Source organism: Anopheles cruzii, chromosome 3 (genome assembly GCF_943734635.1).
Source record: "Anopheles cruzii chromosome 3, idAnoCruzAS_RS32_06, whole genome shotgun sequence".
In the NCBI taxonomy this organism is placed as follows: domain Eukaryota; kingdom Metazoa; phylum Arthropoda; class Insecta; order Diptera; family Culicidae; genus Anopheles; species Anopheles cruzii.
In genome coordinates, this window is record NC_069145.1 from 37026687 (window position 1) to 37044584 (window position 17898).

At 54.0% G+C, this 17898-nt stretch overlaps 1 protein-coding gene across 1 annotated transcript; it reads right to left on the reverse strand.

Annotated features, from left to right (window-relative positions):
- Positions 1-508: 508 nt before the first annotated feature.
- LOC128270331 (homeobox protein prospero) lies at positions 509-17499 on the reverse strand. The gene is made up of 5 exons (XM_053007730.1): positions 16683-17499; positions 12562-16565; positions 10921-11075; positions 2446-2590; positions 509-2260 (listed from the first exon to the last, which is right to left on the reverse strand). Exons 1-5 carry the CDS (start codon positions 17497-17499, stop codon positions 2081-2083), a joined length of 5301 nt encoding a protein of 1766 aa, XP_052863690.1. The 3' UTR covers positions 509-2080.
- Between the last annotated feature and the right edge of the window lie 399 nt (positions 17500-17898).

The window sequence follows — 17898 nt, forward strand, 5'->3', positions numbered from 1 at the left end:
AAAACTCTCCAACCGCGCACCACCGAATGCTGGCTCGGAGAGTCTAGCCTAAAAATATTCAAAAATTGTTTTACAAGAATTTTCTCCAACCCACCATCCAACCGGACCATCGGAAATTATAGCCAACGAAACACTTTCACTACCTAAACACGATGAGCAACCACGACGCGACGACCACGGGACCTGAATGCTCTCGCACTCGTCACATCACACGTGCTCATGATCTTTTTGGAATTTTGATAAATTCATTTAAATTTAGAATTTTGCTCAATAAACATAATTTATTTTCAACGCGTTGCTGCCCCTTTGCGGAAAAATAATAATAAATAAACATATTTACAGTTTCGTACTCGCCAAAAAACCAACGCGCCAGAGGTTTTCAACGCGGCACTGTGTGTTCTGATTCTGTTGCTTCGAGTGATCTATCCAAGGACTAATCTTGGAGCCCAGTAGTGGGGTGTACATGCTTAACGGTTTCTAGGCATTTGTACAGAGTTCCGGTACACGCTAACGATGTTTTTAACTCTAATCTTGAAACTAACATCTAGCTATACAGAAAAAGTATAAATACATCATCTCAAAATGAGGAAATTCATCGCAAACGGTGGTCCGTGGACCCCCGTGTGGGAAACTAAGGAAACACTGATGGAGGGAAAACGATCCGGTAGCCGAAGGTTAACACTAGAAAAATACGCGTCGATACCGTGTGGGGTGGCCAAATGGAATGTCGATATAATGTATCGTATGATTCGACGGTTTGCAATACAGTTTACGTTACTGCCTGCCTTCCTTTTTTGCGCCAAAAAACTGCATTCCTTTTCAATTCCGCTAGTCCCTTTGTGTGTTCCACGCAACAGTAGTCACTTCGCAAAAGGGTTGCTACGAGAGTTGTTCTATACTTTAACGGACTACCTTGTGTCCACCTCGCCTCCTCAGATGCTTGCTCGCGCGCTGGTTGCTCTACACGTTCGGGTGTGTACTGCGATTTTTCATGTTATGCTTAATGCTGTTTCTTCTCTTATCTCTTAAATATAATATAAATTGGTAAATTTTGAGGTGTGCCGTGTAAGTGCTTTTTTGCTTTCGACTTTTCTCTCGTTTAAATATTTATATTTTTGAACGTCCGTGAAAAGAGTTTTCCGAGATGCCATTTCCGTTTCAATCTCCGAAGAAAGCACTACAATCGCTGCGCTGCGCACGGTTTGTAACATGTTTTCTGATTGAAGGCCTAGCTCGCGCATGAAATCGCATTCTCTGGGCACCGGGACCGCGCCTATGCGCCTGCCCGCTGCGAATGGCCATGTTGCGTGTGTGTCTCGGGCGACTACGACTGGAGTATTCCGTACGCGTTACACGTTTCGCCTTGTGTAGCTTTTGCGTAAGAATGTATCCCCGTCGATCATTTTCGCCGCGCATTTCACTCTGCTTTGTCGAACTTGAGTGCTGGATTTTGTTTGTTTGTTTTTTTTGTTGTCTGCAGAGACGCCTTCGTGGGAAAAAAGCGCACTACATGATAGGAACCACAAATGTTTTCTTGTTTTAGTTCATTGTTTGTTTTGAGTTTGGTTTAATAGGTTTCGCGTATTAAATTTTCTTCTCGCTTCTTCGCTTCCGTTCCGTCTGCTTCAGGGTTTTAAATAATATAGTCTCTTTCTTTTGCTCTCTGACTCACTCATATTTGTATGTTTTGTGTCTCGTCGTTTCATCGCTCCCTTCTCGTACGCTCATATCTCATAAATTTGTTTTAAGATAACAATTTTGTATAATTTATTTTAATTTTTTATAATAAAATTACTCTGTTTCGTTTTCATACACAATTAGTGCTTCATATATTACTTTTTTCTTTGTTTCTTGTTTTTTTTCCTATTATTGATTCGGTGTCTTAATTCCGTAAAGCCTTTCGGGCTGCACTTTTTGGTTTCTTTCTTTTCTTCTTTGTTTTGTTGGTTGACACGCGTTAGCTAACTTCTGCCACCCGAAGACTCCCTTCTCCTCTCCCACTCCTCCTCGTCTGCTCCGAGCGTGCGCACTAACTGAGCGCGTTAGAGGCACACGCTTCTAGTAGCCCAGGCTTAATGCTTTACTCCAGCTGCTCGAGGAAGTTCGGAGATTTGAAATACTCCGGCACAGGATCATCCATTCGGGAAATGATTTTGTAAATAGATTTCTTCCATGATTGCTCGGTGTCTTTGCCGCCCTGTATCGCGCGGAAGAACTCACGCAGCGTCTGCTCAACGACGTATCGGAAATTTTGGGGCACCTAAAGTGTTGGGAAGCAAATATAATTTGGTTGATAATTTGTCACGTTACTTGCCAATCAAAGAAAGTTGCTCGAGAAACCGACCCGAGAGGTCGGAGAGGGGGAGGGTTACTAGATCGCGGGATCGCAATCGCAGGGAGGAAAGCCACAAAAAAACGGGGGATATCAAACGGTATTGCACTCACCTCGATGTGATTGTTCCGATTGTAGTGTAGGTTGAGGACGCGGTAAATCTCACTGTCATTGCTTACATGGATGTCATCGGCATTTTTCATGCCCTCGCTTACAGCTTGTCTGGCGTACTTCTCCATTTGAATGTAGTAAAATTCCCTACAATGAGCGAAACAAAATATTTACTAAACACCCCTTTGGACTGTGATGGGTTCCTCGCGTTTGACGCCGATCGGAGAGGGCCGACCCGGCTAGTCCCACTAGATGGGTCGCTCTATCAACACCTAAAAAAACCCGCCTTAGCACCGTCGCAGAGCACGATTACGCCAATTAAATCGTTAAGGTCTTTTGATGATGACACACAACGAGCCATTAAGCACCACGGCCCTTATTAGATGAAAGCAGGAAAGCGTCAACCTGCACAGTCCTCTTAAGAGACGCCAAGCCAATCTCGAGTGGCTCCCTGTGTAAGTGTTACCGCCATATGGCCGACGCGGCCGACTTGTCAACATGCCACCTAAAAACACCTTTAAATTGGCGCGAATGGCGAACAGACACAGCAGCCCCGCCGGGCGGAAGTAGACGCTGCACACGAGAGGGGCACTTGAGTTGCGGCCCAACACCGAGTGCCAAAGGATTCGTGCGGCGACACTTTTGCGCCGTGGGCACGGACATCTAGTCCTGGGTCGGGTCGGTCCTCGGCTCGGGAGTCCCAAGGATGCCCACCACCAGCAGCAGCGCCGGGAGCGTCTATGGCCCAGCTCACACTAAGGCTCCTGCCAGAGCAGGCGAAACGCAGACAACCACCGACTCCAGCACCGGCATTACTTAATGCAAATATTATGCTTTTCGTCTCTGCTTTAACGCCTCGCAGTGACATACGGGGCCACACCAGGCACACATCGTCTACTGCGGCGGAGGCGGCGATATGCAAACAACAGCGCGCCCACCGAATGTGTGCAGCATAACGTCACTGCCGAACGGGAGAGAGCCTTGAGAGGGGCTCATGTTGCCACGTTGCGGCCCACACAACGGAGGTGACGACTGTGTGCTAATCTGAGGGGTGTCATTTTAGCGTGCCATTTCACACACTTGAAGACTGTTGAACGGGGAGTGTGGCCTCACGGCTCTCCAGCTCGTCCTGCCTGCCGTCGCCCTTTTGGCCACGTGAACCAACCGAGCATGATCATCACGCTCGGTTGTGATTTGGGTGCGCACCGCTTTTTCCGGCTAGATTGACACTACTGGGATTAGCCGCTGGGGCCCCAAGAAAACACAGCTCGTCAATCAGCCCAAATCAGCTAGTTATTGTGCAGCAAAACACGTACAATTAAAACCTTCCCTATTGTTTTCTTCGCCCCGTCCCAACCTATCGCGGATGCATCTCGCGGGGCGGCGGCTGCACTTTGCCGATCGTAGAGGAGGCCCCTACACAATGCAGCAACAGCACAGCAACAAGAGACACCAAACGGAGTCGGTGGCTCCTGACGCTGTGTCTTTGTTAACGCTTTTTTTAACGGAAAGGATGCTGCTGTCACCTATGATACTGAAAACTGCCCCAAAGAATGGCGCATGATAATGTTTTCTCCCATGGTCGTCCTCCGCACGGTGGCACAATGTACCGTGGTGCACCGGCGAACAGTCAGCGTCGTCGTAATTGCGGCTCTCCCGCATCGAGTCCCGTGCCATTCAGCATAATCATAATCGCCCACTCCCACCCGTTTCCCAACAAACCCGTGTGCGCATTGTCGTTGCCGTTTATTCACTTCACATTATGCGCGATAATGTCGTTGTCAGTTGTGTCATTTGTTTTCTTTGCGCTCCCCCCGGCTCCAAGGACTCCCCATGGGCTCATGTGTGTGTGGTACGTGTGACAACGGTTCACAAAACGGAACCATCAACCTCCGGCCGCGGCCAGGGATGCTGCTCCATGGATTACAGCAGCAGCAGCAGAAAAAAGAAAATAGCGGAAAATCACCGTGTAATGGCACGAAAAACTTGGCCACACCAACCGAATGGGACGGCACACGGTACCACACTCGGTGTTGTCATAAAAAATTCATCACACATCCTCAAAGCTGGGCGCGGCTCACCGAAGATCGGTGCCCGCGAGAACCGCGCCTCTTCATGGCGCCATTATTGTGGTGGGCTCTCTCTCTCTCTCTCTGTCCTCTGTCCCTCGAGAGAGATAATCAAAACGGACGAAGAAAAAGCTGCCCCACTACTACTACTACTAGTGCAAAACAATGGAGTGGATAGTGGCGGTCGGTGAAGAGCGCCCACTTGCCAAGGATAATCATTAAAGTGCAGTGCGATCCTATGGGCTCCGAAGATACCGACCGTTACGAGGACCGGCACGAAGCGTATCCCTGGCACACACGCCCCACGGTTAACGCCGTGGCACAAGTGGCCAAACTTGTGGTGGCCATTCAGAAGGCTGCTCTCCTGTGCGTAGGACGACATGGTGAGCCGGGGGCTAGGAAGACGGGGTTGTTTACGCTCCTCACTGGCAGCTAGGGCATTTATCTGCCCCTTCAGAGCATGTTTGCGCAAATTTCTAATATTCTCATTACGCGCTGTATAATGTATGTGACCCCACACCATCGGTGAGTCTTGAATTCACCACCAAGTAACACCCTTTAATCCGTTTTCACATCCTCCGTGGTGTTTGTAGTCTGATGTAATCACACACTCAAGATGGATGCCAGCGTAGAGTAAAGCAGCACTTAACGTATTAGAGCTTTTCTTGTAAATTTTGCCTCTATCGTACTGTCAAACTTCTAAACCAAACACTTGCAGTGTCTGCTGCGGTCTTTTCTTAACCATTTTACTAATCTTGATGTTCAACCGGAGGCCGGTACAACGCGCGACTGTCCTCTCTCTGAGCTTTTCGTCAATAAAAATGACGTTTTTTATTGGGCACAGTTAATTTTTCATACAAAATACGATTAATTTATCATTGTAACGCAGCGTAGCAAGTTCTACTCAATGAACTTTGCAAAACAAAGTCTTAAATCCTTCCAATATCGTTGTGTTGGGGAAAAAGTAATCCATTATTTTCTCGGTAGATGGCTTTAGTGATCGATATCTCGTAAAGTATCGAACATATAGGTTCAAGGTTCGTTTTCACACTTCACAAAAAATGCTTTTTTCTGATTTTTGTTTGTTCCATTCGTTTGTGATTTACAACTAAGAGAAAATTCGGTATATTTTATCGTTTTTCTTGGATAAAAACGAAAATTCAAGCTTCGAAGGTGGCATCAAGCGATTCACTACTTTTTTCTAGCATTGCAAAAAACGGTGCATATTCGACACAAATTGGAGAATCGAAAGTATCTTAAATAAAGTTTTGAATTTCACTCAAAAATAATGGATTTCTTTTATAGTCAACCTAATATGTAGTATGTTTTTTCCGATAATGTTCAGACAGTCTTTTTGGCCTGTCAAAACTTCCCGTTTAAATGCGCGACCGTTAAAAGCGACCGTTGTGGATCGTCTTCTTCCGCCTCGTTACACCGGCATTACGGCCACACTCTGCTCTCTCTGCTTTCTCAGTCCAACAACAGTTTTCTCACGCTCGTGTGTCCCCATTGAGATCATTTGACCCACGCGACAGAGCGACCGCCGCCTAAGGGGCGGTTTCTCTGAGGCAGAGCCACAAACGGTAAGTTCTCGGGTCTCTCTGTGCGCCAACGGTCAAAATCAGCGGAGCGCTAATTTTTCCGTTCGCTACCAACCCCGGCTCGGAAGCGCATATGCCACGCAATCTTGATGCCGGTGGCCGCCGGGGCGAGGGGCCACCAAACAGTCAACCCTCCCCGACGAAGAAATTAAAAGCCAGCGTCGCCCTAAGACGCTTGGCCACGCAGCGTAAATTCGGAGGAATTTCTTCTCCGTGGCAACAGCAAAAAAAAACAGAAAAAACAAAGAAAAAGAAACACGCACAACAAACCCGGAGTAACGAACTTTTTCCATCATTCCCCCTTCGATTTGGCAAGACGCGGAGCGGCGCGGGCCGATAGTGCACCGCCGCAAGATGCCGTCTTGCCGTCGCTACACACGCACACGACAGGAAATTTAAATGCCCTCATAAATGCCCGCCCCTCGTCGACGACGAGGGACGAAGTCGAAGACGAGAAGGGACACACAAATCCTTCACCTTCCCTTTGACTGGCGACTTTCAGTGTGACTTGCTGATGATAATTGCCGGTTCGGTGCGGTGCCAGAGGTGCGACACAGCATAGAAAAGGATAGGGAGGGAACGGTGCCGGCCGCTTTATCGTAAACTTCCGGAGCCCGGGTTGTGGAGGGTCGCCAGCAGCAAAACCAGCTGACACACACCACCGGGGAGGAGCGGTACCCGGGTTTTGGGCGAAGAAAAGAAAGAAATCTTAAAGACGACGCAAGCTGCGCGCGATCGAAGGGCTCGGGGCTCAAGAAAGCTAGGGGTCCGATATGGTTCCCAAGACAAAGGCGCGTCTCACACACGTCTGGGCCGATTATAGGCTCGTTGTGCCGTATTGGTATTGGTGCACCCGGTATCCTGCGCGACCGCCTGCGTTTGGCAAGCCCTACGACCTACGAAGAATCAAGAACTAACGCGCTCTTGCTGCAGCCGTCAGCCGCTGACGCTGGGCTCCTTTTCCCGCCAAATCCCGTAAGCGCGCGAAGGCTGATCGCCCAGGTAGGAGGCACTCGAACTGCACCGCACGGCCGAACATTATGCACGTCGGACAACTTTCGGGCAAATTTGGCTATTATCCTTAAACCCGATTAGGCTCATAATTCGCATGCCGGAACAGAGAGCGCGGAACGGTACCTGTGCGATTACGGCCAAACCCTTTTGCGGGACCGGCAGACCCCGGTGTTGAATACCGATAGAGACTGCCGGTGGTTTTGTGGCAGAGTGCTGCTCCGCCAACGGCAGCAGCAGTTCCGCCGCGTCTTACCGTCGTCGGTTGGGAGAGAGACCTCCAACAAAGAACCGGCATCGCAAAGAAATCCCGCGCCAGTGTGCTGTGTTTCTGTGGCTACTACCGGCGGGTCCTGCTAATTAGCAAAATTACATTAATTAAGCGCAATTTTTAATTAAGCTCCTTCGCGCGCCGCGGCCACTTTCTTGCGTGGTTCGCGGGCCGAAGCGACGGCAAAAGGGCCTTTCAAAGTCTCAACCCTACACCGACTGCGGTGGGTTCGCGTGGTGCAAAGTGCGCCCCGTGGCCGTTTCTACAATTGCCACCAACCACAACCAACATCGTCTCAGCGTCTTCTGATATTTCCGCAAATCACGCGCATCGTTTAGCTCTCGAGCACGCGGCCACAGAAAGGGCGAGGGTTCCACCTACTCGGGGGAGCCCGAGAAGCGGTGCATATTCTTAAAAAAAACAACCCCAGGGTCTGCTCCCTGAGGACCCTTTTCTCTGTGGTGGGTGTTCCAGCGATTGTGCCTTTGATAGTTGCAGCAGCCACCAGTGCCGGTGGAGTCACCGGTCCACAGTCATCAAACCCATAATTCTGTGCCGTTTGAAATTCAACGCGCAGCACAAAAAGCAAAGCTCCTTCTGACGGTTCGTGCATAAACATGCTCCAATCTTTGTTGAACTCGTAGTAGGCTCGCCGCGTAGCTCGCCCGTAGATCATCTGTCAACACAAAGCACCGCGAGCCATCGAAGTTGCCATGCGAAAACCGCGTCAGTTCAAATCCAACATATCAATCGTCAAGTGCAAACCCTTTTCTAAAGCTGCTGATTGTGCGACTCTGCCCGCGTCCGAACATAAGGATAATATCAGGTCTAACCCTATAAAAGTAGATTGTGTAAACTGATGGCTCTAGCTGTCAATTTGGTCCTCCTCATTATGCCTTTTTTGGCAACATTATCTTGCCTTGATATCCGGCAAAGGATTTCAACTCAAAACGAAACATATTTTAGTCGGCAACTCATGTACGAAATGCGGACATCATTGCTTTTCTGTTACCCGCTGAAGAAAAGTGCTACAGAATCGCATCAACTGCCTGTCGAAGCTTACAGTGATCATGCTTTTGGAAGATCGCAGTGCTTTACGCGGTTTAAAATATTTAAACATGGCAATTTTGACTTAACAAACAGTCGGAGGACTTCAAAAATAAGTTCGAGGGCGCTGAATTACACGAACTTTTGGATGAAAATGACACGCAAATGCAACAATTCGCGGATCGACTAAATGTGTCCCAATACGCCATATCGGTACGTTTGAAGACCCTTGGAAAGATCCAGAAGATTGACCAAAAAACGAAAAACCAAATATGAAATTCTGCTCACCAGGTACAAAAGGAACTCATTCCTCCATCAGATCGTGCTTGGAGATGGAAAGTAAGGATTCATTTCGAGAATCCTTAAAAGAAAAAAATCATGCATTAGTCCGCGATAACCATTAACTTCGAGCGCTAAACAAGATCGATTCGGTTGGATTATTTGGTCGATTATCATTTATTTTATTTTGATTATCACACGCATTGGCTGAGTAGCACTTCGATTCGTACTAGGAAGTCGAAAATTGGATGACTAATTGGCTTGCTTACGAAAAGACGATTTATTCTGTTGGCGCGGCTTCCACAAATTACCAAAGAGATGGGAGAAATGTATAGCTAACGATGGCAAATACTTTGAATAAAATAGAGTTTTCCGTTTCAATAAACATGTGATTTCACTGAAAGAAATCTACTTTCAAAAGGCTTAGACCTTTCATAAGTGTAGGCCCTTCCCGCGGGCTCATCATCAAAATCGCCCGGTGAGAAGCTACGTGTCCGCGAGTGTTGGGTTGAGGTAAAATTGAAGAGCCATTCGAAACAGTTTCGGTTCGGTCGGTCCACACACTCGACCGGAGTATAGTGTGTTGGTTTATCTATTCTATTTATTTGGCGCGCCCGTGTTGAGTGCTGCACATAACTTTGCGCTGCTTCCGCACTCTAACACTCTCTAAGTCCCAACAGACTGGCCGTGGCTATGTATGGGGTGGTTCGCAAATTTCGATACATAAACCGGACACACGCAAAGCCGTCACAGATCGAAGCCAAAGTGCAATGAAACGCACCAGTGTCTGCGTGTGTAGGTTTTGGGCCGAGTGCATCCAGCGATAGTGACCAGCGAAAAACGCACTTCATGTGCATCAGAGGGGGGCCACTTCGCTATATACCCACAAATCTTCTCCCAATTTTGGACACGCAGTGCCTCCGCCGGTGCAGCGAACCCAGCGTTGCACCATTCAACTGCATATGCTGCACTTTCGCCCGGTCTGGACTCTCCCGGCGTCGGGGATGCTGCTGCCGGGTCCATCCTTCCTGCCCGGGGTTTAGACGCAGGGATCTCCACGCTACATATGCGCCCCCCGAATGCACCACGAAATGTGCACTCGAGTAAATGTTTTGCATATGTACCACCAACACACACGTCCAGACACGCCGGCGATCGACGTGACACACAAAGGCGCGGCGCTCGTCACCCATCCCATCCGATCTGGCTGAAATACAGCCCGGGTGCCTCTATTAATTCTAACCCGAAATGTAGAGGCCATTTATTTCGCAGCAGCAGCAGCAGCCATTTTGGACATTTTCGACCATAGCACCCACCTCGCCCAGCCGTGTCCGCGGCTTAGACGGGAATGTAGCGCCAGCCAGCCAGCCTCCCGGAATCCCACCCGGGACCCACCCGGGGCGCACGTTAGCGCTACGTCAACATGGCGATATTTTTGGAAATGTAGTTTTTCACCCGCCGGGCTGGCTAAGCCCCGGCTGGGGGTTGCCAAAAAGGCGCTCGGTGCGTGGCGCACTATTGTAAGCCCACATGCTCAGTTCGGAACGGAAGTGCCGTCGGTGGTATCGATCGGTTTTGGACCGGCTACTACCCCGGCATTAAAAACCCGAAACCGTTTGGGGCGTTTGCTGCGATAAATACTCAATCCATCACCCAGAGATGTGAAGCGATGTGATGGCGAGGCCACCGACGAGCAGACGGAACAATCGTGGTGGGGTCACAGTTGAAGGGACCATTTAAATATCATATAGTTTTTGGCGGAGACTAGCGAGGACTCTATTGTAAGGTCCCTCTATTAGCGGCAGGTCCACTTGGTGGGGGGTCAAGACAAACCACAAGAGAATCAGCGCCGGGTCGCACAATGTGCACCACGGGCGCATTATTAATGACCCGGAACCACGTTCAGACTCACGCGACTAGACCGGTGTGTGTGTTCCTGGGGTTTTGGTCCGCAGTCCGCAAAGTAAATTTGCATTCGCTCAATGGCTTTTCGGCAAAAGATTCGACTTCGTTTGGTTCCGTTTGGCTGGGGAGACCATCCGGAAACGAAACCGCCACCAATCAAACTCTAACTGCTCCAGTGCTATTTGACCTGGGAAATTGTGTTTGATCTTACCCCCGAGTGCCCTGCGTTCCGGACTGTTCCGAAATTAATAGACAGCCCAGCTACTATTCGGGAAAGAATCGGGACTCACTTACCTGAAGTTGGAGAACCACTTGACCAGCTGGGCGGTGTTGTTCTTGTTGAACTTGATGTCCGGGAAGTACATCTTCAGCACGGCGGAGCTGGGGTAGCGCACCCAGAAGAACATCAGCTTCGCCTTGCGCAGGTGCATCGGCGTCAGGGTTGACGAGTTCACCGGAGTTAAGGATTCGTTACTGATTCGAAGGGCGGAGTGCAGGACGGTAAACGATAACGTTATTGGATAACACAGGGTGGAGGAGGGGGTGGGGTGCTCACAACGGGGAAAGCACACACGCCGGCCAGGCATTCAGACGGTGGACACGCGTACGCAATCTTTGGCGCACAAAGTCCCGGGGTCAGCTGGGGCTTTGAAGGAAAAACAAAAGTGGATAATCCACCCCACTCGATAATGCACGCTGCAAATCGGATTGGCCTGCCCCGAAGCTGAGGGGGCTGATTTTCTTGACGGAGGAAACTATAAAAGTGACCCAAGAACGGCTACTCCGTGTCACACACAAAAGTCACACAGAAAGGGATTCAGCCATTCGCAAATCTGATTAAGAAGCTCGCTCGTGAAGACGCATGGCGATTGGAAGTGCGACGTTTGACGACGTAAAATCAAGTACGACGGCAGTTTAAAATGTAGTAAGTCATTTGAATTTCCGCGGGCTACGTATGTTCGATTCTCGATTTTTTGTGGCGTTAAGTTCGGCCAGTGATTGATTACTCTAAAAGTCAAGTTGAAGGACCTCTCAGTTGCCAGATAAAGGGATTTTAGCAGATAAAGGGTGTTACGGACGAAAATTTGTCAACATCACCTTGACGCATTATTTTTCATTTTTCTGTTTTGGCCAGTTAGCATCTTGTAATTGTGGCAAAAATATTGGGCAATCGCCAAGCGGACCCTTAAAAAGACTCGTAAAACAATTGTCAGTGAGATGGAACTCAAAGCAAACTGGCGTTCTGCAGCAAAGAAACCGACCAAAAAAACGGTGCAAGAGTTTACGAAAGGAGGTCCGGTAATTCGCATTCCTTACGACGGAGGTTTGTGTGATATTTTTTTACATATTCTGTATGAAATGAACTTTCAAAAGAAATATTACTTGATTTTTTAACATATTGTTTGACTGATTTACACATTTTTTTGTTTGACCAATTTTAGTCCGTAAAATCCCTTAAAGAAGGCATCGTAGATGAGCCACTACACGCCCAAGCAAAACGGCTGTCAAAAATTGACCGAATTACTCAAAATGTCCGAACTTTTCACCATAAGTGAGTGCCATTAGTAGCAACCTAACGCCACAAAAAAAATCGAAAATCGAACAACCCGCGGAAATTCCAATGTCTTACTACTTTTAGAACAACCCTCGTGCAAGGTTGCCGCTCCGTTCGGAACCGAGTGGCCAGCTGGCGTGCATGGCCCCGTCGCGAGGAGGGGACGGGGATTTCCCGGCCTAGCTTCAGACTCCTGTCAAAGGCCTCCGGGAGCCTTCTCCATGGCCATCCGTGGATCCGGTCTCCGGGTTCCGTTTTGACAGGAGGCTAAAACGAAACACGGGAACCCCGGCGGGGCGGAAGGGTTAGGTAGGTTAGATCGATTCTTACGCTGTAACCGGGCCGAGTCCCGGCTGGTGGTACTGCATTGAAAAGGATATAGTAGGCTCCAGGCCGTTGTAGGTGATGTCCGCGGACGTGCAGTCCGAGCTGCGGTCGGCGGCGTCCATCGACGCCCGGATATGTCCGTAGTCGGGCGAGCTGCCGTGGTGGTGGGCCGCGGCCAGCAGCGCCGGATGCAGCATCGTGGGCGGGTGCGGTAGGGGCGGCGAGTCTCGTGGATCGCCCAGCAGACCCGAGTTGCCAAGGCCGGGCGGGCTGCTCGAGGACACCTTCATGTGGTGGAACTGGGACGGCTGCGGCCCATGGGGGCCACCGCCGCCGCCAACGCCACCGCCAGCACCGTGCGGATTGAAGAAGGGGCTGTAGGGCGAGAAGACTTGCGACTCGTGGAGCGACGGGTTCGGGATCGCGACCGACGTCGGCAGCGAAACGGGCAGCATCGCCGAGGCGGCGACGGCAGCACCGTGGAAGGACGACCGCGGTGACGTACACTCGGTCGGAGTGGTCGCCGTCGGCGGCGGCTGCTGCTTGGGGCCACCCCCCGACACCGCCGACTGACCGCTGAACGGAGATTGTTGCTGTTGCTGTTGCTGGGGAACCTGCGACGACGGAACCAGGGCCTGCTGTGAGGCGGCCTGCTGCTGGTTAATGAGCTGGTTTTGGTTTTTGTTACAGCTATTGTTGTTGTTGTTGTTCAGGGTTCCCCCCGCGTGGCAACCGTTCACACCGCCGGCACCCCCGATCGGGAGCTGCTGCTGTTGTTGCTGCTGCTGCTGCTGTTGTTGGGAGTGTTGTTGTTGAGAATCGATCGGCAACTGGTGCTGGTGGTTGGTGGCGGCGGACGGCAGGATGCCGTCCTGGGCCAGGATTCTACTCACGGTGCGGGGTGTGATGCGCGTGTCCGTCACCTTGTGGCGCTTCTTCTTCGGCGTCACCACCAAACTGAGGGCCTCGAACTGCTCCGGGTTGGGTTCGCGCGCTTCCATCGCCGGCGCTGGCGCCGGCGGTGGTGGCAAACAGAACGGATTGACCGCTGCAACCGTCGCTGGCGGTGGTGGTGGTGGTACAGGACCACCGACGCCACCCCCGCCGAGGGCTTGGTTCATCGAGTTGTAGAGCGCGGCGGCGGCCACCGAGTTCATGCCTTGGGTCGTCGCTTTCGGCTGCTGCTGCTGCTGCGGTGGGAACATGGCTGCAGAGGGAGAAGGACGTACGTGAGCGGGCATATGGAGGGGGTGGTGGTGGTGGTGGTGCACGTTGCTGATGCCGGCCGGCAGCGGTTGATGCTGGCCAGTCTTGCCGGGATCCTGCGCCGGTCCGTGCATCGCCGTCGGCGGCATGCCGCCGAGCGGCGGATATGGCAGCGGCCCTCGCACTGGCGGCGGCGGAACAGCCGTCCCCACCGCCTGCTGCTGAAGCAGAGGCACCTGTGGCCCATTACCTGTGTGGTGCTGGTGCTGGTGATGGTGGTGGTGCTGGTGCGTTCGGTCGGCGGCCGGCCCAAGCTTGGTGCGCGGGGACTTGCGGTCCAGCAGCTGGGACGCCATCAGGAGGTCTTTGTTGAGCTGCTCGGCGGCGGCTGCCGCCGCCTCCGACTGCTTGCCAAGGAAGCGGCGCTGATGCACGAAGCGCGTCACGATCGAGTCGACCAGATTCGACAGCGAGGCCGTAATCTCGGTCTTCAGCACGTCCGCCAGCCCCTCCAGGTCCGTGCCGGACACGGGCCCACCAACCGGTGCTGCGCTGCCCGCCACCGCCGATCGCATCATCGTCAGGCGGTTCGTCAAATCCGTCGAAGCGCCCTTCGGGATCACCGGCGTCGTCGTCGTCGTCGTCGCAGCTGCGGCGACGCCGTGACTGATCGCCGCCGATGCCACTGCCGCCGCGGTCGGCGACGGTGGCTGGACCGTCGGTTGCTGGCGGGGCGAAAGCTGTTGCTGGGACGGCGGCAGCGACGGCGGTTGTTGCTGTGAATGCGATTGGACAGGCGATTGTAGTAGCTGCGGGGGTTGCTGCGAAGAAGTGGTGGGGATCGGGTGGAGTGGAGTGTGCGCCGGTGGCTGCAGTGGCGGCTGCGGCGGTGCCGGTGTTGGCAACGTTACCTGCGCTGGGTTACTTCCCGGACTTCGGTCCTGCATAAGCGTCTGGAGCGGAGGTTGCGGCTGCTGCTGCGGCGGTGGTGGCTGGTGGAGCGGGGTTGACTGCAGCAGCTGCTGCTGCTGGTTCCGCTCCCCGTGTTCCGCCTTCACCAGGCGGGCCTCCTGCTCCAGGAACAGCTTCTGGTACATAGCCGCGGCGCTGCTCAGTTGTTGTTGCTGCTGATGTTGCGCCTCGTCGCGGGGCATAGCGGCGGCTGCGGCGGCTGCGGCCGCCTGCTGCATGTGCTGCAGGAACGGGTGGGCCCCGTTGAAACCGGCCGCGGCCTGCAGGGCCGGGTGCGGGTGTCCCTGGGGGGGCAATCCCTGGTGGTGCAACTTCGCGGACATCATCTTGCTCATCATCTGCAGCATACTGGAAGCGTCGGCGGCTGCGGCGGCGGCCGCGGCGGCCGCCGCCTGGTCCTGCTGCTGCCCACCACTCCCCTTGCCGACACCCGCCTCCTTGACCGGAGTCGACTGGAGCAGCAGCGACCGGGGCGAGTGATCCGCCGGTCCCGGTGCTGCGTCGTCCTCCAGGATGTCGTCGCTGGTGGAGCTATCGTCCGCCACCTCCTGCGTCGTGTCCGACTGCTGCTCCATCCGCGAGCACAATTGCACGTACTTCTGCTGCATCTCGGCCAGCTGCTCCTGCATCGAGCGGAGCTGCGACTTCAGGACGTCCTTCTCCACACGCTTCTGATGGATATGGGGCGGTGCCGAAGCGCCCGATGCCGCCGTTGTGATCGTCGCCTGCTCCTCCACCAGATCGTCGTCATCGTCGGTCATGGCCGGTTCCCCGGCCGCCGTCACCGCCGCCGCGTTGCCCGCTGCCGCTGCTGCGGCCGCTGCCGCTGCCGCGGCGCTGCTGCTCAGCATAAAGTTCTGGAGCGTCAACCCCAGATTGAGTCCGGCGGCTGCGGCTGCCGCGTACCGTTCGGCCGCCCCGTTATCGTGCTGCTGCGGGTGATACAACTTCCGCTTCTTGCACCCGTTCACCGGGGGCGCGCCCGCCCCAGCCGTCGCCTGGCCGAGGCCGGGCAGAGTGGCCGGACTGGCGCGGTGCATCGTCGAGACGATGTTCTCGACCCGAGCCCGCTTCATGTTCAGCGCTTCCGGTTCCCCGGGACGGCCACCCGTTAGTCGCGGTTGCTGCTCCCCACCCGTCGGCGAGGGTGTCCGATCGTCTCGATCCTTATCGTCCCGATCGCCACCGCCAGCGCAGCAATCTTCGAGGTCCTGCATCTCCTGCTTGGTGATCAGCATCTCGGCGCTAACGCCCGACGCCGGCGACGGCATCGGTTCGTCGTCGGCGGTGTCGTCCGCCGGCGGCGCCGGAGGCAGCGACGCCACCAGTTCGTCGATCACGTCAGCCCGCTCCTGCTTCGGGTTCAGCACCACCGGGCCGTTCGCTAACCGATCACCGATCAACTTCGCGGGTCCACTTCCGTCATCACCCGAGACGCCATTTTGATTCGGACACAACAACAGACTGGACGCCTTCACCTCACTACCGTTGGCCGGACTGCCCAGCAGGCCCAGCGGGCCACCCTCCTCGCAGGAGTCACTTAGCTCGCCCCCGTTTATCACTATGGGCCCGTCCTGATCCCGATGGTGCTGGTGCTGGTGGTGGTTGTTGCTGCTTCCCTCACTGCCACCTTTGCTCACTACGTCAAAGATCGTGTTGTGGTTGTTGTTCTTGCTCCCGATCACGTTGTTGTTGTCGGGCGAGCTGATCGCGCGCAACTCCTGATCGAGCGCCATCAGGTCCTTTTTGCTCTGCAGGATGTTGCGCAGCATGTGGTGCGCCAGCTCACTGTCGGAGCTGCCGGTTCCGGGGGCGGCCGTGGCCGTGGGGCCGGCACCGGCGACGGGGGTCGGTGGTGTTGTAGAGTCACCGTCAAGGTCTATAACACCACCGAGCCCGAGTCCGAGCCCGTTGTTGCTGTTCGTCCCGCCACCACCGACGCCGTTATCACTATGGTGGTGGTGGTGGTGGGGGTGGAGGTGCGGGTGGTGGTTGCTGGTGTTGCTGGCGGAGCTGTGGATGCTGCTGCTGTTGCTGCTGCTGTTGCTGCTCGTACTGCTGGTGCTGCTGCTGCGCCGGTTCCCGATCGTCGGCGCATCCGACGAGGACACGGCGGCCACTACCGCACCACCACCACTGCCACCGTTTGCACTGTGGCCATTGTTGTGGCCACTACCACTGTTACTGTTACTATTGTGGTTGTTGTTGTTATTGTTCGTATTCGAATTGTTGTTGTTCAGGTTCGTCACACTCTCGAAGCCGTGCTTGGCGACACCTTGGCCGCTCCCACTGACACCGTTCACTGCGCCACCGCCACCGCCACCACCACCACCTCCCGCGTCGATCAGCATGCTGGTGCTGGCCGCGGCCGCTTCGATCGCGGACAGCATGCTGAGGGTGGTGGTCGCGTCCGCCGCGTGGTCGGTGGCGTCCTGCGCTTGCTTCACTTGGCGCCCGAGCAGTTCGTTGAGCATCTTGCTGGCGGCGGGCCCGTAACCGCCGGGACCGAACAGGCCGCTGAAGTGCTGCTGCTGCGCCTGGCTAAAGATAGCCCCGTACAAACCGCCGCTCATGAAGGACGGCCGCGAACTGAAGTTCGGTATCGAGGAGTAGCTGTTCCTTGGCTCGCCCGCGTCCACGCGCTGCCGGGCGCGCTGCTGCTGCTTGCTGTGGCCGCTCCCGGTACTTCCGCTGCTGGCGTTGCTGCTGTTGCTGTTGCTGTTGGCGGTCGCCGCCGCGCTCGGGTCGTGCTTCTTTAGCAACTTGTCGACGTACAAACCGAAAGAATCAGAATCTTCCTCCGATGACATCATAAGCCGCGGGCCGCTGCTGCTCCGTGGGCCGACCCGAGTCGGCCACGACGACGACGAAGACCGTGGTGGGGGAAGCCTTCCCCTTGCTGGCGGCACTCAGCCACCACCACCACCACCACCAGCACCGCCGCCGCCGCTGCCCGACCACGACGACGACGACGCCGTTCGTGTTCTCCGTCTTTCGCACGCCGCCGCCTGCTGCTCCTTGGGGTCTCCTTCTCTAGCTGCTGCTGCTGCTTCTGTTTCGCTTCGCAGCCCCTTCCAATATCCGTCGTACGGTCGTTGCTGCTGCTTAACCCGGCCTTAGATTTCCCCTTCCATGGCACGGACCTACGGAGCGGAGTGAGCGAGACGACAGGCGGAGGAGAAGTAGCGAAGCGAAGCAAAAGCGGAGAGCGA